Below are 21,043 nucleotides of genomic sequence, written 5' to 3' on the forward strand. Positions count from 1 at the left end.
TAGCTTACTTTTTTTTTCAGAGTTATTAATTTAAATATCGGATAGATTTTAAACGTATATATCCTCAACATATAAATTTTTAGGATCCTTTTCCAAATCACTCATCTATCAAGATTATGATAGATTCGGACTGAAATCAAGATAAGCTTCGAATCCTCGGCATCACCAACTACCAAATTCTGCTTTAATAATTTATAATTTGACTAATTTTGTCAAACGTTGTATTTGTTATTGCTTTCTTTTTTTTCTCATCACTAATCATTCCGCTCGATCCGGAACGAAATCCCGGCCCGGGCCGGGTTCAATTGCTTAATCGTTGTCCCTCCCCGGACCGGGTCCGGATCTGGGATGAGCTCGTACCCGGATCCGGATTTCCCCAAGATGGTGACAGATCGCACGCGGTTAATTATGCGGGCATTGCTCGGAATTTATAGCTCCAATAGGGGGGCGAAGAAAAGACATTGCCCTCTCCGGCGTCATGGCTTCGTCGTCGCCACCGCCTGCGCAGGCCCCCGTTCTCTCGCCGCCGAACCCCCCTCGGCCCCAGCAACTCCCCCAGCCTCTGCCTGTCGCCGCCGTCAAATCCGAGGTTCCGGTTGCCGAGCCCCGAGATCCCCCCGCCTCAGTCAGTTCCATCCCGCTGGAACCGTCTCCCGCTGCGGTTGCCGCCTCGTACACCATCACCATCCCCAGCTGCTCCGGTCTGTCGACAACCAACCAAAGCCCTAGCTTTCACCTTCCACATGGTGGCTCTTCTGCCCCCAAAAACTCTAACTTGGTTCGTTTCCTCTTCGCCTAGGGTGGTTCTCTTGGGACCAGATCCACGACACCGAGCGCAGGGTCCTATCGGAGTTCTTCGACGGGAAGTCGGCTTCCAAGAACCCCGGGGTGTACAAGTACTACAGGGACTCGATTATTAGACGGTTCAGGGGGAACCCGTCGAGGAAGATCACGTTCACCGACGCCCGGCGGGGGTTGGTCGGGGATGTCGGGTCGATCCGTAGGGTGTTTGATTTCCTAGAAGAGTGGGGCCTGATCAACTACACGCCCTTGGCCAAGCCGAGCGCGAAGAAGGGGGAAATGGGCGATGATTCGGAGAAGAAGGAAACTCCTAGGAGGATCTGTTCCCATTGCAAATCCTCTTGTAACATGGCATGCTTCACCACGGATAAGGTATGCTGATTGATCACCAAGACCGAGGACCTTTCATTTGTACTCTTTCTAATACTTAGTTGGACGAGGACTATGATAGGACCCTAGCAGGGTTGGGTCATATTCAATCAAGAAGCAATTAATAAAACCTTGTGAGATTCTAATAAACCCTACCTAGCCGTCTCTATCCTATAAAGAAGAGTGGCTAGGGTTTATATTTGGGCCTTTGGGCTTTCTAGCCGTTGCCCCTTTTTACTGGGCTGGTTGGTTAGGGTTGATGGCAAAAGAGGTAACTCACTTAGGAAGCAGCTCTTAGGGCTTGGGTTTAGAGCCCTATATAAGTATGTAACCTTCATCTCTTTGAAAACAAGATTCATCTACAATTGCAATCATTTGGTCGACTTCTAGGAGGGTGGAACCCTTATAGCGTTTCAAGGATTGATCCCCTTCAAAGATCAATTTACATAGAATTCCTTTGGGGTTCTATCATCTGGTATCAGAGCAGCGATCTTGTTGCTTTTGCTGCCACCTTTGTTTTTCACCGCCAGCCAAGCAATTCTAATAATTGCTCTTGATGTCGTCATCTCCATCGTCAATCTATTACCATCATAGCCCTTAAACTCCACCAAATCATACCCTCAAACCGCACCTAAAACAGTCACAAAACAAGCCTAAACCGCAGCCCACGTCCACTAATCCACTAACCTGTTCGACCACCATTTCTCTCAATCGATACATGCCTTTAACCCGACAACAAAAAAGGGATCTTAACATTACAGATTTTGGGGCATATACTATGATATATGAGGAGGCAATCAATACTAAATTCGAAGCCTTTAAGACACGAATGAAACATAAGATTCAGACTCTCTTTACCGAACTCAGTTTGGGCCGACCACCAAGCCCGAAGAAATCACATCAAAGAGAGAGCTCTGACCGAAGAGATGATTTCCAAGAGAGGGGAGGCTCTATGATCGATCCCTACTATCCACGCATGAGGGTGGACTTACCTAGATGGGAAGGAGACCCAATTGGTTGGATCTCACGTGCGGAGCGATATTTTCGGTACCACAAAATCGTGGACGCATTTATGGTGGAAATTGCTACTATACATCTTGAAGGGGATGTCGTACAGTGGTTTGACTGGTTTGAACACACTCATAGAGTCCTCTTATGGCGACAATTTAAAGAAGGACTATTGATCCACTTCAGACCAACCGATTACGAGAACATTGACGGACAACTAGCAAAGATTCGACAAACTTTCATCATTCAGGAGTAACAAACCATGTTTGAAAGGTTATCTAATCAAACTCGTGATTGATCTGAAAACAACTATTGGAGACCTTTATTGGAGATCTGGGGAGAAGTTAAAGCACGACAACCGTACACGCTTATGACAGCCATCTCTTTCGCATGACTTCAAGAGGAGCGATTGAACCATGAAGTCCGGAGGACTAGGGTCGCCCCACGACCAGCAATACCGAAGCCCTCAGCCCCCCTACCGTCAACCGAGCCCCTGCACCAAAAAGGTTGACAAGAGAAGAGCTTCGGGAGCGATCTGCGAAGGGGTTATGTTGGCATTGTGACGAGCTGTGGAGCCGCAAGTATCGTTGTAAAAAAGGAAGACTTCTTGTGATTGAACCAGTAGAAGAAGAGGTCATTGAATATCTAGAAGAGAGCCTTGAACATAAAGAAGATGCGGAAGAAGAGCCACAACTGACTGACTTTATGGTACACGCGCTAGCTGGCTACTCAAACCTATAAACGATGAAAGTTGGAGGCCTTCTCAAACAACAACCGATCACTGTTCTCATCGACACGAGCACCATTAATAACTTCATAAACAATAAGGTTGCTGCTCGGATGGCGCTCCACATCGAAGGTTGCAGTAAGCTCGACGTAAAGGTCGCCGACGATAGAATCCTAAAGTGCGACTAAAGATGTTCGCAGGTGAAACTATTACTGCAGGACCAAGAAATTATCATCGACTTCTTCCTCCGACCAATTGATGACTATGAGGCCGTGCTTGGCATAAAATGGCTGACAACGTTAGGTGATGTCTCTTGGAATTTTTTTAAATTAATTATGAAATTATACTGCAAAGGCAAACAGATCATCCTACGTGGGAAGCGCGGAAGCAACGTAACCACCGTTTCGACCCAACGAATTGTCACGAACGGTCGTCGCGCACCCGCAACAACTCCGTTCAACGAACCGTTCGTCGCTCTCATCTACATGTACAGTTACTTGGCAGCCTGTTTTGCCTTGGTTTTGAGTCATTTTGCTTGTAAAAATGTAAGTTCGAACAAGCTACAGTGTTACAAAGCGACCGCTCACCGAACCGAGCAAAACAGGCCAAAACAGCTCCGTTTTCGTGTGCCGCGGGCTGATTTCTGGAATCTGCCTCCGCTCACCAAAACGTCAGCCATCTCAGTCCCTTAGAACCCCTCGGGTGGCACAGGGCTGGATGGGGCTTCGGTATAGTACCGGGCGTTGAACACTCATTCGTAAGTTCGCACGTTGCCTTGACGGGAACTTGTTGTCGCGCCCGGGACTCGGTGAGCAGCTATTTATGGGCTTGCAATTGTTCGTTTAACCTTCTAAAGCCCTTGTTTTCCCCCTCTCCCTCTTTTCTCTTGTGCACGCAAGGTGCTCGCTGAATTGCTTGTAAAGCTTCCACTCTTTTCGCGAGACGTCGGGACTTGTCCATCGCTCGTTCTTTCGAACTAATCAACTTTCTTTTTTACAAGTCCTTCGGGACCTGCGAGAGGTTACGAGTGGGCTGATCTTTGCGGAGCAATATCGCAAGGGCGAAGCGCGACTTCGGCAACGCAAGCTAAGTTCGCGTCTTGGCCGCAAGGGTGCCTCACGGCTTAGGCAATTCCAGCTAAGGCCGTGACATTGTGGTATCAGAGCGGGCAAGCACTTCGAGCGAGCAACGAAGGAACTTCGCAACTTCGCCATGGTAAAGCATCGTGGCGAATCCAACAAGATGGGGCAAGCCGGACCCTTGCCCCAAGCAGCCGCAGGTGGGCTGCATGTGCACACTCGCTCTCATGCTGTTGGAGCCGCTCAAGAGGAGCGCGACATCGAACATGATGAGCGAGAAGTTGGCTACTCTCCGCGAGCAGAGGAGGCGTAATCTGGAGCGCCAACTGGGAAAAAGAGTCACAAGGAGAGACTCACAACGGCGGAAACCCGCTTGGATGTTCTTGAAACGAGTGTGGAGGAACTCTACAATGGCTAACAAAGGCTTGTTGGGGTAGAGAGCTCGCAAGAGGAAGCGGAGTCCAGGATCGACAAGGTCGAGGCCCTAGTCGACCGACTGTCTGATGACACCAAAGACTCCGTGCAACACTTACAGGATGTCGTGGCGGAACTCACTTTAAAGGTGGCCATGCTCACACGGGCACTAAATGCGGGAGGAAGCAACACCCGCGTTGCACCACCACAAAACTTGAGGGCACCCGAGCCTCATGGTTATGGAGGGGCCCGAGATGTCAAAGAGTTCGAGAATTTTCTGTTCGACATGGAACAATACCAAAGTTTCTATAGCAACAATGTATCTGAACGGAGATGCGAAACTTTGGTGGCGAACCCGTTGGGAGGAGATCCAACAAGGTCGGTGTCGGGTTGACGCATGGGAAGACTTGAAGCGGGAGTTGAGAACTCAGTTCCTACCTGAGAACACAGAGTTTGTTGCAAGAAGAAAGTTGTGACAACTCCGCCAGAGTTCCACCATTCGAGACTATGTGAAATAATTTTCTGCACTAATGCTGGACATACAGGACATGTCCGAGAAGGACAAGTTGTTCAGCTTCCTCGATGGTTTGAAGCCATGGGCTCAACAGGAACTAAATCGAAGGAATGTCACCGATGTGGTCGGGGCAATTGCTGTTGCAGAAAGGCTCATCGACTTTGTTTCCTCTGAAGACCCAGGGAGAAGGAAATAATCTTCAGGTAATCGCCCTCCAAAACACTCTCGAGGGAAGGAGCTTGGGGGCGAACAAAAGAAGAAGAGTTCCCACAAGGGGCCAAGCCCGAAAGGCAAGGCTCCGAAACCTGGCGGATGCTTCTTGTGTGGAGGGCCATACATAGTGAGGGAGTGCCCACAAAAACAGGCACTCAATGCGCTAACAGCTTCCATCCACCGTCCCAAATCGGACAAGGGCAAGGCTATCGCCCTTAGTTCGAGTAGTTCTGAAGCCAGCAGCGATGATGAGGAGTTGCAAGGACCCCGGATGGGAGCCATGCGTTTGTTGAACGCCCTACGGGGTCAAGTGGGGGAGAACCCGAAGACAAGGCAACAAAAAACAGGAAGTGGCGAGCTAATGTATGTTGACATCAAGCTCAATGGCCAAACAACTCGTGCAATGGTGGACATGGGCGTTACCCACAACTTTATAGCCGATCGAGAAGCAAAGCGACTTGGGTTGATCTTGGAGAAGAGCCCAAGTCGAATGAAGGCGGTGAACTCGGAGGCCAAGCGAATCTTCGGGTTGGCGAAGGGAGTCCCCATCAAAATCGGGACATGGAGCGGGAACACCAACATGATGGCAGTGCCATTGGATGACTTCCAAGTGATTCTTGGAATGGAGTTTATGCACGCAACGAAGTTGGTGCCAATGCCGTTCTTGAACTCCCTATGTATGATGGGAGGCGACGATCCCTGCGTGGTTCTTGTCTCTCGGAGAGGAACCAAGGAACCGCAACATATATCGGCGTTGCAACTAAAGAAAGGGGTGCGAAAAGGTGAATTAACCTTCATGGCTGCGATGAAGCTAGAGCCACTTGACGAGAAGGCCATTCAAGAACCTGCTGTGGTGGCGAACGTCCTGAAAGAGTTCAATGACGTTATGCCACCCGAGTTGCCGAAGACTCTTCCACCACGCAGGGGCGTGGATCATAACATCGAGCTGGAGCTAGGAGTGAAGCCTCCAGCGAGACCACCCTACCGCATGTCCTCGCCAGAGTTGGCAGAACTCAGGAAGCAGTTAGGTGAATTGCTTAGCGGTGGTCTCATCCGTAGCTCTAAAGCATCTTTCGGAGCTCCAGTTCTCTTCCAGAAGAAACAAGATAGGAGCCTCCGATTATGCGTCGACTACCGAGCCCTTAACAAAGTGACAGTGAAGAACAAGTATCCCATCCCGCTCATCGCGGACTTGTTCGACCAGTTGGGCAAAGCTAAGTATTTCTAGAAGCTCGACCTTCGGTCGGGGTATTAGCAGGTACGTATTGCTGAAGGCGACGAAGCGAAGACTACCTATGTGACCAGGTATGGAGCGTTTGAGTTCTTGGTGATGCCTTTCGGCTTAACCAATGCTCCGGGCATGTTCTGCACTCTTATGAACCAGCTATTCAAGGAGTATTTGGATAAGTTCGTGGTCGTCTATTTGGACGATATCGTCGTCTACAATCAAACGCTCGAGGAGCACGTCAAACACCTTCGGACAATTTTCAAGGTTCTCAGGGAGAACACTTTGTTCGTGAAAAGGGAGAAATGCTACTTTGCTCAAACTGAGATCTTATTCTTGGGGCATCGAATCGGTGATGGCTCCATTCGGATGGATAAGTCGAAGGTGCAAGTGGTTGCGGAATGACGAACTCCAAAGAAGGTGCCAGAGTTGAGATCCTTCCTTGGTTTCGTCAACTACTATCGACGCTTCATAGCGGGGTACTCGAAGCGTGCAACTCCACTGATGAAGTTACTAAAGAAAGAGCAGCCTTGGAAGTGGTCTGATAAATGTGAAATAGCATTCCAAGATCTGAAAGCTGCCGTTATAGAAGAACCAGTGCTCAAATTTCCAGACTATGGAGAACCTTTTGAAGTCCATACAGATGCTTCGGACTTCGCTATTGGGGGAGTACTCATGCAGGAGGGTCATCCGGTGGCCTACGAGAGCCGCAAACTCAACGAGACCGAGCGGCGTTATCCAGTGCATGAGAAGGAGATGACAGCGGTGATCTCTACGAGTTTGGCGACACTATCTCCTCGGATCGCGATTTGTGCTGAGGACGGACAACATCGCTCTGAGCTATTTCTAAACTCAGAAGAAGCTCTCCCTAAAGCAGGCACGATGGTAGGACTTCCTGGCTGAATTTGATATGGCAATGGAGTATAAGCCTGGGAAGGCAAATGTCGTGACTGATGCATTGAGTCGGAAAGTGGAGCGTGTGAATGCCGCACAATTGGAGGGCGGAGGCCAAGCAAGTCAATTGCACTCCAACTTCCTTTCCAAGATCAGGGATGGACTGTATAGTGACCCCCAGGTAGTTATCTTGATGCAGCTCATCAAAGAAGGCAAGGTACGACGATTTTGGGTCCAGGAGGGACTCGTTTACACAAAAGGGAATAGGGTTTATGTTTCCCGAGTGGACAATTTGAGGCGTGAACTCTTAAAAGAGTGTCACGATTCCCTTTGGGCTGGACTCCCAAGCATTCACAGAATGTTGGCTCTCGTGGAGAGGGCCTTCTACTGCCGAAGATGGGGATTGATGTGGAGGAATATGTTCGAACATGCCTTACTTGCCAACAAGACAAGGTGGAGCAGCGGAAGCCGGTGGGACTTTTTGGAGCCATTGCCCGTACCAGAAACGCCGTGGGAGAGCATTTCCTTGGACTTCATATCAAGCTTGCCACTTGTAGGGAGACTCGGATCGATACTCGTGGTGGTCGATCGGTTTTCAAAGTATGCAACTTTCATTACTGCTCCCCTACACTGTTCAGCGGAGGAGGCGGCCAAGCTGATAATGAAGGATGTGGTGAAGTATTGGGGAGTCCCGCACAATATCATAAGTGATCGAGACGCTTGGTTCCTAGGACAATTCTGGACCGAGCTATTCAAATTGTTGGGGTCAAAGTTATACTTCTCTACAAGCCTCCACCCCCAGACGGATGGCCAGACTGAAAGGATAAACTCGCTCCTGGAACAATATCTTCGGCACTACGTGAGTGCCAACCAACGAGATTGGGTGAAGCTGTTGGACATTGCCCAATTCTCCTACAACTTGCAGCGGAGCTCTGCATCCAACAAGAGCCCCTTCGAGATCATTACTGGACAACAACCGTCGACTCCGCACACCATGGCCATTGGGTATACCGGGAGTAGTCCATCAGCCTACCATTTCGCAAAGGAGTGGCATCGAAATGCAGATATTGCGCGGGCTTACTTGGAGAAGGCGGCAAAAAGGATGAAGAAGTGGGCAGACTTGGGAAGGCGACCGTAAGAGTTCAAAGTTGGCGATTTGGTGTTGGTAAAGCTCCAACCAGCATCACTCCAATTCTTTAGGAACAAAGTCCACAAAGGATTGGTGCGCAAGTATGAAGGGCCCTTCCCAATTATCAGCAGGGTAGGCAATGTCTCTTACAAGTTGCAGCTGTCGGCGTAGTTCAAAATTCACAACGTTCTTCACGCTAGCAACCTAAAAGCCTACCACTCGGATCCGCAAGATGCTTCCTGAAGTGTTTCAACTCGGCTACCTCCCATCACAGCCTCCTACGAGAAGCGAGTTGAAACCATTCTAGCGGACCGCAAGATAAAGCTACCTAACGGAGCTGAGCAGACAGAATACTTGGTGAAGTGGCGAAAGCTTCCCTGAACTGAAGCTAGTTGGGAGCCTGAAGACGCCCTGCGACATGAAGAAGAAATCATCAACAACTACCAACAAGCGTCGACGAGGGCGTCGACAGTTTAAGTGGGGGAGAATGTCACAAACGGTCGTCGTGCACCCGCAACAACTCCGTTCAACAAACCGTTCGTCGCTCTTATCTACATGTACAGTTACTTGGCAGCCTGTTTTGCCTTGGTTTTGAGTCATTTTGCTTGTAAAAATGTAAGTTCGAACAAGCTGCAGCGTTACAAAGCGATCGCTCACTGAACCGAGCAAAACAACCCCAAAACAGCCCAAAACAGCTTCGTTTTCGTGTGCCGTGGGCTTATTTATGGAATCTGCCTCCGCTCACGAAAACGTCAGCCATCTCAGCCCCTTGGAACCCCCCGGGTGGCACAGGGCTGGATGGGGCTTCGGTATAGTACCGGGCGTTGAACACTCATTCGCAAGTTCGCACGTTGCCTTGACGGGAACTTGTTGTCGCGCCCGGGACTCGGTGAGCAGCTGTTTGTGGGCTTGTAGCTGTTCGTTCAACCTTCTAAAGCCCTTGTTTTCCCCCTCTCCCTCTTTTCTCTTGTGCACGTAAGGTGCTCGCTGAATTGCTTGTAAAGCTTCCCCTCTTTTCGCGAGACGTCGGGACTTGTCCGTCGCTCGTTCTTTCGAACTAATCAACTTTCTTTTTTATAGGTCCTTCGGGACCTGCGAGAGGTTACGAGTGGGCTGATCTTTGCGGAGCAATATCGCAAGGGCGAAGCGCGACTTAGGCAACGCAAGCTAAGTTCGCGTCTTGGCCGCAAGGGTGCCTCACACCTTAGGCAATTCCAACTAAGGCCGTGACAGAATGGAGAACGTTTTACACAAGACAAATGGTGGCTTTTTGATGCATCTCCAGCAGCAACCAGAGGGGAAGAAAATAGAAATTGAAGATTAAAATCTCGCCCAATTGCTTTCTGAATTTGTCGACATTTTTACTGATCCGCGTGGTCTTCTTTCTACTCGACAACATGACCATCATATTCCAATTCTTCCGGGCAAGCCACTAGCGAACATTCGGCTGTACCGTTATCCTCACCTCCAAAAGGATGAAATTGAAAAGATTGTAAAGGAGATGCTTGAAACAAGGGTGATTCGGTTAAGTTGCAGCCCCTATTCCTCCCCGGTGCTACTTGTACGCAAGAAGGACGGAACTTGACGGATGTGCATCGACTACTGAACTTGACGGATGTACCCAATACTAGTGATGGATGAACTTCTTGATGAGTTAAAAGGATCTCGAGTCTTCACGAAGTTGGACGTCCGATCCGGTTACTACCAAATTCGGGTATGTGAAGATGACATTCCAAAAACTGCATTCCGCACACATAACGACCATTATGAATTCTTGGTAATGCCTTTTGGATTCACTAATGCTCCTTCAACCTTCTAAAGTCTCATGAACGATATTTTTCGGAGCTTTTTTCGCAAATTTGTGCTGGTATTTTTTGATTATATTCTCATTTATGACCCTTCTCTTGAGACTCACTTTCAGCATTTGTGGGTTGTTTTGACGATCCTTCGGAAGAATACTCTTTTTGTTAAGTAGCCAAAATACAACTTTCTCCATAAAAAAATAGAGTACCTTAGGCACATAATATCAGAAGGAGTGACGGTAGACCTAACAAAAATTGAAGCAATGTAAGGCTGGCTGAAACCTACAAACGTGAAATTACTACGCGGGTTCCTTGGACTAACGAGCTACTATCAAAAATTTGTGAAGGACTATGGGAAGATCAGTGCACCTCTCACTTCTCTACTGAAAAAAGACGTCTTCCAATGGTCGGACAAAGCCTCCGCTGCCTTCGACGAACTTAAGGCAGCCATGACGACACCGGTGCTAGCGCTACTAGATTTCAGCCGACCCTTCATCATTGAGGCCGATGCATCTGGAGTCGGAATTGGAGCCGTTCTTATGCAAGATGGTCGATCGCTCGCATACACCAGCAAGGTATTGTCTCCCTCCCATAAAAAAAAATGTCAATATATGATAAGGAGATGCTCGCCATTGTGTACGCAATAATGAGGTGGAGACCTTACCTGATCGGCCGGCGATTTCAAATTAAAACCGACCATAGAAGCCTTAAGTACTTTTTGGAGCAAAAGATATCATCCCCTGAGCAACAAAAATGGGTAACCAAACTTCTAGGATTTGATTATGAAATTATTTACAAAAAGAGGAAAGAAAACGTTGTTGCAGATGCACTCTCACGGCTAACTGAGCAAGCTAAATTTTCAACCATCTCCCTTCCTACCACCGGCTTCCTCGAAGACATTAGGGAGGAATAAAAGAAGGATCCAGAGATCAGCAACATCATAAAAAAATCGGTGGAGGATCCAAGCGTAATAGCCCACTACACTTGGGATTTGAAGGATCTACGCTACAAAGGTCGCATTGCGCTTATACTCGACTCCCCTTATATTAAAATCATCTTGCACGAAATGCACTCCACACCTTCAACAGGGCACTCCGGATTTCTAAGAACCTACAAAAGAGTGAAGCAAAATTTTTATCGGAGAGGGATGAAAAAAATTATTTCTGAATATGTGGCACAATGTGAAGTATGTCAACAACACAAGGGTGAAACAGTGGCAAGTCCAGGGAAGCTACAACCACTACCCATACCGGACTCGATGTGGACTGACATCTTCATGGACTTCATCGCAGGTTTGCCACCTTCCAAAGTTAAAAGCACAATTCTCGTGGTGGTTGATCGACTTACGAAATATGCTCATTTTTGTGCTGTGCGAAATCCCTACACTGTTGCTAGTATTGCCCAGATTTTTATAGAAAATATTGTTAAACTGCATGGGATGCCAAGGTCCATTGTAAGTGATCGTGACAGGATCTTCACTAGTAAATTTTGGACTGAGTTATTTCAGTTACAAGGCACCAAACTCAAGATGAGCATAGCATATCATCAACAAACTGACGGCCAAATAGAGGTGGTGAATAGGTGATTAGAGATGTACCTTCGGTGTTTCGCTAGTGATCGGCCAAAGGAGTGGGCAAAATGGTTTTCCTGGGCCGAATGATGGTATAATACTACATATCATTCATCTACAAAATGTGCCCCATATGAAGCACTGTATGGTCGATCGACCCCTGTGATTCTAAAGTATATAATTGGCTTGGCTAAGGTAGATCAGGTCGACCAAGATTTAATTGACAGGGACAAACTCCTACAGCTGGTAAAGGATAATCTTTCTTCTGCTCAAGTCAGAATGAAGCAGCAAGCCGACACACGACGAAGCGAAAGAGAATTTCCAATAGGAGATTGGGTTTATCTTCGCCTACAGCTATACTAGCAACTCTCCATCAACACACGAGCCTAAATGAAGCTATCCCCACGTTTTTATGGGCCCTATCAGATCACAAAGCGTATTGGAGTCGTGGTGTACAGACTTAAATTGCTTGAGGATGCCAAAATTCACCTTGTCTTCCATGTGTCATGCCTGAAGCCCAAGTTAGGAGAACACGAGTCACCCCAGATCCAACTGCCCAACACCATTAAGGATGGAGTTATTCAAGCTCAACCACAAGCCATCCTCGACCACAGGATCTTGATGCATTGTCGACGTCCCTCTACTGAAGTACTAGTGCATTGGAATAATTTACCACTTGAAGACGCCACATGAGAATCATATGAAGAGCTGAAGACCCGATTCCCTGAGTTCATGGAACCTTAGCCTTGAGGATAAGGCTGATTTGGAGAGGGCGGGTTTGATAGGACCCTAGCAGGGTTGGGTCCTACTCAACCAAGAAGCAGCTAATAAAACCTTGTGAGATTGTAATAAACCCCACCTAGTCGCCTCTATCCTATAAAGAAGAGTGGCTAGGATTTATATTTGGGCCTTTGGGCTTCCTAGCCACCGCCCCCTTTTACTAGGCTGGTTGATTAGGGTTGAGGGCAAAAGGGGTGACTCACTTAGGAAGCAGCCCCTATGGCTAGGATTTGGAATCCTATATAAGCATGTAGCCTCCATCTCTTTGAAAATAAGGTTCATCTACAATTGCAACCATTTGGCCGACTTCTAGGAGGGTGGAACCCCTATAGCGTTCCAAGGGTTGATCCCCCTCAAAGATCAATTTACATAGAATTCCTCTGGGATTCTATCAGACTATACCAACTGGTTCTCACTATGCATTCGAACATGCTTTTTTTGCATATGATTAACTTCGAATATGAACTGAGCAACAGTTGAGTTTAAGAACTTTGATGTGCGTATATCGAAAGTTTCTAATGCCATTGATTTTAGATAATTAATTCTATTGTCTGTTTTCTTAGAGCATGGTTGCTCATTGCCACAGGGGTTCTTTCTCCTCTCTTTTCTTTTTTATTTCCTTGTGGGGGATGAGGGTTGAATGGGTAGATCTTAGGTATTTGAATGCTTTAAATTTCATATTCCAATATAATGAATTGAGTAAAAACTCATCAAAATTTTGAATCCATATTCCTTCCTGTCCATTTCATAGGCTGAGTTAGTATTGTTAGAACTCAATTTGTTGTTCAAAAAGTATATAAACGTTGATGTCTCTTGGTAGGTGTGAATATGTCTCGTCATATTTCTACAAATGAATACATTATCACCATCCCAGTATTTCATTTTGAAGAAATGCTTATTTCACTTGGCTTAGATTTGGGCATCTACAACCTTGTCCCTGTACTTACATAACTCCGTAATGTTTGGATGTCTTGATCTTTTCATCACTTAGGTAGCAGATCTTGAACTGCTGAGTATAAGGACATCTGAATCCTTTTCCCTGTACAGCTGTACTTGCATTTTAATTCTTAGACGTCCAATATTTGATCAACACTCTTCATCAAGTAATGTTTGTTCCTTCAAAAGGGCACTATTTACAGCATGGACCAGCTATTACACCAAATATCAAAGTATTCATGATTTCTAATGTATGCTTCGTGTGGCCTTTAAGATCAGGGCCATGTTAAAGTTAATCACATTTCAGAATATTCTCATTGAATCCGTTGTTTTTTCCACCAATAAAATTTCTGGAATTAAAACAAAATTTGCATGTATAGATAAGGTAGGACTGGTTTTCTTGGCCTCTTGAAAAATAACAAAGCTTAAGTCAGAGTGCATAATTGACTCTGCATCTGTCCAAAAATCTTTTATGATAAAACCAGTCAATGTTCCATGATGACCTACAAGTGTGGGATTCCATCTAAGCAATGCAGGAAAATATTGGGTGATGAGTTAAGATGAAATTTAAGGTCAGAAAAGTCTAGGAATTGAAACATTGGGGCACGTAATAAAAAATTAGCATCCATTTTATTGGAACAAAGAAGAATAGCACAAGGAAAAAAAAAGGAAGAGAACATGAGGTCATTAATCAGGAACAGAGAAGAATAACACAATGAAGGATGCAGTTTTTGGCTGCCTATGGTCATCATTAATCAGGAAAGGAGCTGGTATATATCCATACGCAAATGGATCCATGACTTCAATTTGTGTGAATATTTTTACAGTGAACTGATTATCAGAATTTTATATTTATATAAAACTTTTGATGCACAAATTGGAATGGCTGCATTGTCTATATTATATTTAGGTATTCAGTTTTCACTTGTTAGTGCAAGAAGAAATTAATCTTTACTATTGTGCTAAATTTTGCTATATCCAGGCAGATATTATCCTATGTGCACGATGCTTTGTTCGCGGTGACTATAGGCCTGGCCTCAGTTCAACAGATTTCAAAAGGGTTGATATCACTGAAGAAACAAAGGCAGATTGGACAGACAAGGAGACTATTCACCTACTTGAAGCCATTTTGCAGTATGGTGATGATTGGAAGAAGGTGGCAGAGCATGTTGGTACCAAATCAGAGATAGACTGTGTTGCTAGATTCATCAAGTTACCCTTTGGAGAACAGTTTTTGGGGCCTGAAGAAGTTGGTGAATATGGTAAGCCACACCAGAAAAATGACAAGGTAGTAACTGTACCTGAAGGGGAGAATGTTCCAGAGCAGAGTCTTTCGAAGCGGATGCGTCTCACACCACTAGCTGATGCAAGCAACCCAATCATGGCCCAGGTTTGCATGTCAACTTTGATGGAGGATCTTTTTTGTTTAACGAACTCGCATATTCGTATGCATACAGATAATAGCTAATATGCGCATTCAGGATCCAGTTTGAAATTATTCAGCTCAATGCTTATGAAAATTTTTCAGAGCATAAAGTAATTGGTGCTTACTAATTCTTCGGATTTCACTTTTCCTGTTTGTTCCTAAACTCACATCCATTTTGCATTTTCAGGTTGCTTTCTTATCTGCAATGGTGGGTTCAGATGTTGCCAAAGCTGTGGCTCAAGCTGCCATTTCATCATTGCATAAAGTGGACATAGCTGGTGGCATCAGTGCAAGTGATGATAGGCTTCAGTCTGCTGCCTCCAATGGAGCAAAGGAAGAAGGTACAAGCTGTATCTAGTGAGGTTTTGATTATTATTCTTTTATTGCGTTTTGGTAGACTGGGAGCTGTTTTTTAGCAAGTCCAAAATTCTGTTCATTGAATTTTGAGATCATGATAGTTGTTATGATAATATGAAGAGTATGATGATGTCCTTTTCTCAAATGCAAAATTCTGGTGCTTTATCTAATTTTGAGATCATGATACTTATTGTGATGGCATGAACAGTTTGATGCCCTTTATTTGTTTCAAGGGAATTTGATGTTTTTTTTTTGTAACTTTGGCGGTATTAACTGATACTGTTAATTAGCTTACCCTGATAATGAAGTAATATCATGCAGTTTTTACTTTGTATATATGAGAACTCCTCAATATTTCAATAAATCATCGGATCATAACTCAATTATGCATTGTGACATTCATGTGGGCCTTCTGAGTATGCTGTTTTGCTGTTGCAGTCTCATTTGAGAATCTTATCAGTTCTCCTATTTGTTAAAGGCTACAGAATTAAACTTTCTTCCTATGTAGAAGCTGTTGCTGCTTCAAATGGTCAAACTTCTTCTGATGTACTCAATGAGGCTGTGGCAGAGGCACAGTCTCAGCTTAAGAAGGAAGAGCAGGATGTAGAGCAATATCTATCTGACGTAGTGCAAGTTCAGGTAATCCAACATCAGGCTAAAGGTTTCTAGAGGACCTATTGTTTTGTTTTAGTTTGTTCGTCTTGTCCTGCTCCAACTAATAATGCTCAGTAAGATGATTTACATTTTTCTTGTTCAGATGAAGGAAATCCAGGACAAGATTGTACACTTTGAGGAGTTGGAATTGCTCTTGGAAAAAGAGAGGCTGCAGCTGAGGCACATGAAAGATCTTCTTTTTGCAGATCAGTTAGCCATCATGCAACATAAGATGCAGCTCTTGTCAAAAGGGAATGAGAAAGGGGAGAAGGTTAAGCAGACTAATCATGTTCCTTGATTGTGAAGCAAATCTTACATATTTTATATTATATGGTATCCAACCTCTCATCTCATTTTCTACGGCAGTAGGATATCCAACTAGAGTTTCATTGTGAATCTGCAGTTCCTTGTTCCTTTTAGTGTTCTACTTACTAAATCTCTTTCTTTCCTTTTTTTATTTGCTTTGTCTCTCACTCATGGATCTCCTGCAACAGTTGCATGAACAGATCACTTGTTCCAGCAAATTTTCTCTTCCAGTGTCTTTGTGTTTTGAGGGGAAGGAGAACATCCATCTCTGTGATGAACATTTTCATTTTGCATCAGATTTGCAGTGGCTTTAAGGCTTCATTTTGAGTAGGCACAAAAAAAACCTTATTCTCATGGAAAAAATCATAATGTTGTTTAAGACCACTGAAACTTATATCACCAGCATCTAATGTTATTTCAAATCCAATGGTGACTGAGTTACAAAGTAGTTGGTAACTTGAATCATAAAGAAATTATCTCAATTTTAAGTATAGTCTTTTTGCATGTATAGCGCTGTTGATTTTTTTTTGTTTTGCATAATGGCTCCTACAAAATGTCATTTGATTTACTTGAGGCAATTATTCAATCAAATAATATTGAACATATTTTTCATCTCTTCTTGAGAAATAAATAGGGTTTTTATTTTTTACAAAACTGTGATTAATTTCCTCCAACATCTCTGATTTTGAGGAATGTATGGAGAGAATTTTTTATTTTTAGTGAATAATGTTAACTGTGCCTTAAGATGGCAAAAAAAATAATTAAAAATTTAATTTTTCACTCTAATAAAAATAAAGTTTGATATTAATATCCTTTGAAATTTTAATTTTTGGGCACACATTAATTCTTTTTTTTTTTTCTCATTGAAGTCAAAATTAACATCCATCTGCTCTTAAAACTTTAAAAATCATAGAATATTGTTGAATCTTGAATTTTAAAAATAAAATCAATTGATGTGTTTGTGATCTAATCTGCATTCTGAGTAACGCAGGATTAGCTTCGATAAAGGCAAATTGATTGAAATAGGAGGAATCAGATGTTGGGTCGGAGTTGAACATGTCCAAAGATTGTACGTCGGGCCGGAGGATCGATCAACGTGTCGACAGAAGGATTTCGTGTCGTGAGTTCGGGCATCGGGCCGAAGGATCGGATATTGCGCCAAGGAGATCGAAAGTTGCGGGAGTTAACATGTCAATTGGGCAATACGTCGAAAGAGAGGACGATACACCGAAAGATCGGACGAAGCGTCGGAAGAACCAATGACATGTCGGATAATATATAATTCATGCTTTATAATAATTTATTTATATCGAGTTAGTTTATGTCTAATTGAGTCGGTATTTGGGTGAAACAATGCTAACTCAATTAGGGGCCAATTGATACCACTAGACTAGGTGGTGGTACCTCATAGACATAGTCTTACCGTGTCAAGCGGTGGTACTACCGCTAGACTAGGTGATGGTACCGCCTAGACACAATCTTCTAGATTGTGTCAAGCGGTGGTACTATCGCTAAATTGGGCGATGGTACCACCCAGACACAGTCTTCTAGACTGTGTCATGCGGTGGTACTACCAGATTGGGCAGTGGTACCGCCAAAGTGTTAGTGTGTCAATCGGTAGTATCGCCAGATTGGGCGGTGGTACCACCTAGTGTTAGACTAGCAAGCGGTGCTACCGCCCAATACTAGCGATGGTACCGCTACCCCCGAAATCTCGAAGATTTGAATTTTGGGTTCACCTTTTGAAGTCATTTGGGGCCTATAAATATCTCACTCATCTCTGCTCAGTAAACACACGAACTGAGAACATAAATTGAAAACATTATTGTAATCTTGAGAGTTCCCCTCATCTTCTCTAAAAGTGTAATTTCTATTTAAGGGAGGGTTGAGTGGTTGTAAATGTTATCTTCTAAACCTGTGAAAAAGAGAAAAGGGTTATAAGAGGGTACTTGGTCTTCGCCTATTGAAGGAAGACTGTTAGTGGATGCCAATGGCCTCAACGAAGGAGGAATCGAGAGTGGACGTAGGTCACGACAATCGAACCACTATAAAACTCGGTTTGTATTTCTATTTTGCTTTTCATTATAATTAATATTGCTTTAATTGCCTATTGCACTTATTCTAAGTCAAGCACGCCTTCAACATTTCCGACATGGGTTTTCATGAAATGAAAGTTTTTGAATCATTGAATTTTTTATCGAAGCAATAAGTATGAAGAGTTAGATTCACTTAAAAAGAAAAATGTATTATTACAACAGATAAAATGATTTTGATTGAAAATATTTTATGTTCAATGAAATTATGCTTGATAATTTAATGATGCATGATGATTTGAAGTAATGATGATTTGATCTTGATGACTTTTGTGATAAATCTTATTTTTCGACTTTAAATGGTGATGCATGTTTTTGTTTAGCATAAAAGACAAAGACATACTTGTATGAAATAAATCACATAAATTGAAACACATAAAAAAAGGAAATACATTATTCTTGAAAATATCTTTATCCCTAAAATTTTATCGAGCTTTCAAAAGGAGATTAATGAATCTATTTATGTTATTTTTATGAATCTGTTAAAAAAAAATTTTGATGATTTGATAAATTAAATTTGAATGAGTTTTATCTGAATCATGAACTTGATACTTGAGATTTTTTGAATCAAGATCCTTGATCTTCCAATATTTTTTTTCGTTATTTATTAAAGAGAAGTATTATACAAATGAATGATGATTTTTCTCTTGATTCCTCAGAATTATAACTTGAAATCTTTTATGAATCAAGATATCTGTTCTTGTATCATTTCTTCTTATTATTTAAGAGGATTTTTTTTATCATGATTTTTCTTGTGAATTCTAAGAATTATAACTTGACATTTTTATTATATGAATCATGATCTTGACAACTTGAGATTTCTTATACTTGAATCAAGATATTTTATTCTACTATGTTCCTTTTTGCTATTTACTAAAGATCAAAATAAATTATGTGTTTTGGTATTTACATGATCTCGGTTTCTCGATTTTTATGATCTCGATTTCTCGATTTTTATGACTTGAGTTTTCTTTATGAATCAAGATTATTTCCTAGCATTCCTACTATTTACAAAAGAAGAGATATGTTAAAAATGACTCATGGTATTTTGGTATTCATGATTTGATCTTTCATTTTTTATGATTGAAATATTAATGTAAATTTTTCTTGATATCTTATTTGTCATGACTTAAAAATTGATGTAAATGAAAAATACTTACAACATTGTATTACCCCCTTCCTTTTGACAATGATAAAGGGGGAGAAAGATTTTTAGCTTGTACATTTCAAGGATAAAAACTTGCTAGCTTGCACATTTCAAGGAGAAGAATTTGCTAACTTGCACATCTCAAGAAAAGCAAAAGTAACATCTCAAGAAGAAAAATTTATAAATTTGCACAACTCAAAATTGTTGGTAGCTTGTATGTTATAAAACTTGCATATGTTTACAACTTGCTAAGCTTGCATGTTCTATAATGAAGTAGAACTTGCATGTTTCAAAAATTGCTAATTGCACTTTTCCTTTTTTTTGTTGATGACAAAGGGGGAGAAGGTATGATGATGATCATGGTAATGAAATTTTATTATGTATGATGGTTTGAATGCAATACTTGAACTTATGATGTAAGTAATAATATGATATATTACATATAATTTATGATTGAAATTATGTCATATTGATAGGGGGAGTTTAGTTTAAATTCCGTCATCAATTGATTATCATTATAAAAAGGGGGGAGATTATTGAATCTTGGATTTTGATGATGAAATCGATTGATGAGTTTATGATCTAATCTGCATTTTGAGTGACGCAAGACTAGCTTTAATCATGGAGAGGCAAATTGATTGAAGCAAGAGGAATCAGATGTTTGGCTGGAGTTGAACATGTCAGGAGATTGGACGTTGGGCCGGAGGATTGGTCGATATGTCGATAGAAGGACTTCATGCCGTTAGTTCGGGCATTGGGCCGAAGGATCAAACATTGTACTAAGGAGATCGAAAGTTGTAGGAGCCAACATGCCGATTGGGCAATACGCCAAAGGAGAGGACGATGCGCCGAAGACTCGGACAAAGTGCTACAAAAATCAATAACATGCCGGACAACATATGATTCGTGCTTTGTAATAATTTATATAGATCGAGTTAGTTTAGGTCTAATTGAGTCGGTATTGGGGTGAAACAATGTTAACTCAATTAGGAGCCAATTGGGCCTGAATCAGGGTTGAATTGAGCCTATTGTTTGGCTTATTCAGTGTTCTATAATAGGGTCTAACGGTGGTACTACCCAAACTAGGTGGTGATATCGCCCAAACATAGTCTCCCAGACTATGTCTGGACAAACTATGTCAGGTGATGGTACTACTCAAACACAGTCTTCTAGACTATGTCGGGCGGTGGTATCGTTAGACTAGGCGATGGTACCACCTAGTGTTAGTGTGTCAAGCGGTAGTACCGCTAGACTGGGTAGTGGTACCACTTAATGTCAGACTGGCAGGCGATGGTACTGTCAGTACCCCGAAATCTCTGGGATTTAAATTTTGGCTCTACCTTTTGAAGCCATTTGGGGTCTATAAATATCTCACTCATCCCTGCTCAGTAAACTTTCGAACTGAGAACATAAATTGGGGAAAACATTGTTGTAATCTCGAGAGTTCCTCTCATCTTCTCTAAAAATGTAATTTCTATTTAAGGGAGGGTTGAGTGGTTGTCACAGTTATCTCCTAAACCTGTTAAAAGGATAAAAGGGTTGTAAGAGGGTAGTTGGTTTTCGCCCATTGAAGGAAGATCATTAGTGGATGTCGATAGC

General features: G+C 43.1%; 1 protein-coding gene across 3 annotated transcripts; it reads left to right on the plus strand.

Annotated features, from left to right (window-relative positions):
• Positions 1–434: 434 nt before the first annotated feature.
• On the plus strand, positions 435–16,437 carry LOC135607500 (SWI/SNF complex subunit SWI3B-like). 3 transcript variants are annotated; one of them, XM_065099391.1, is made up of 6 exons: positions 435–701; positions 800–1,173; positions 14,444–14,851; positions 15,075–15,228; positions 15,723–15,883; positions 16,002–16,437. In XM_065099391.1, the coding sequence occupies exons 1-6, from the start codon at positions 479–481 to the stop codon at positions 16,194–16,196; spliced, it is 1,515 nt and encodes a 504-aa protein (XP_064955463.1). In that variant the 5' UTR covers positions 435–478; the 3' UTR covers positions 16,197–16,437. The 3 variants fall into 3 exon arrangements, with proteins under 3 accessions (XP_064955463.1, XP_064955464.1, XP_064955465.1); XM_065099392.1 differs by having other exon boundaries at positions 436–701; positions 15,753–15,883; XM_065099393.1 differs by lacking the exon at positions 16,002–16,437 and having other exon boundaries at positions 436–701; positions 15,683–15,735.
• The last annotated feature ends 4,606 nt before the right edge of the window (positions 16,438–21,043 follow it).

Source organism: Musa acuminata, chromosome BXJ2-3 (genome assembly GCF_036884655.1).
Source record: "Musa acuminata AAA Group cultivar baxijiao chromosome BXJ2-3, Cavendish_Baxijiao_AAA, whole genome shotgun sequence".
In the NCBI taxonomy this organism is placed as follows: Eukaryota; Viridiplantae; Streptophyta; class Magnoliopsida; order Zingiberales; family Musaceae; genus Musa; species Musa acuminata.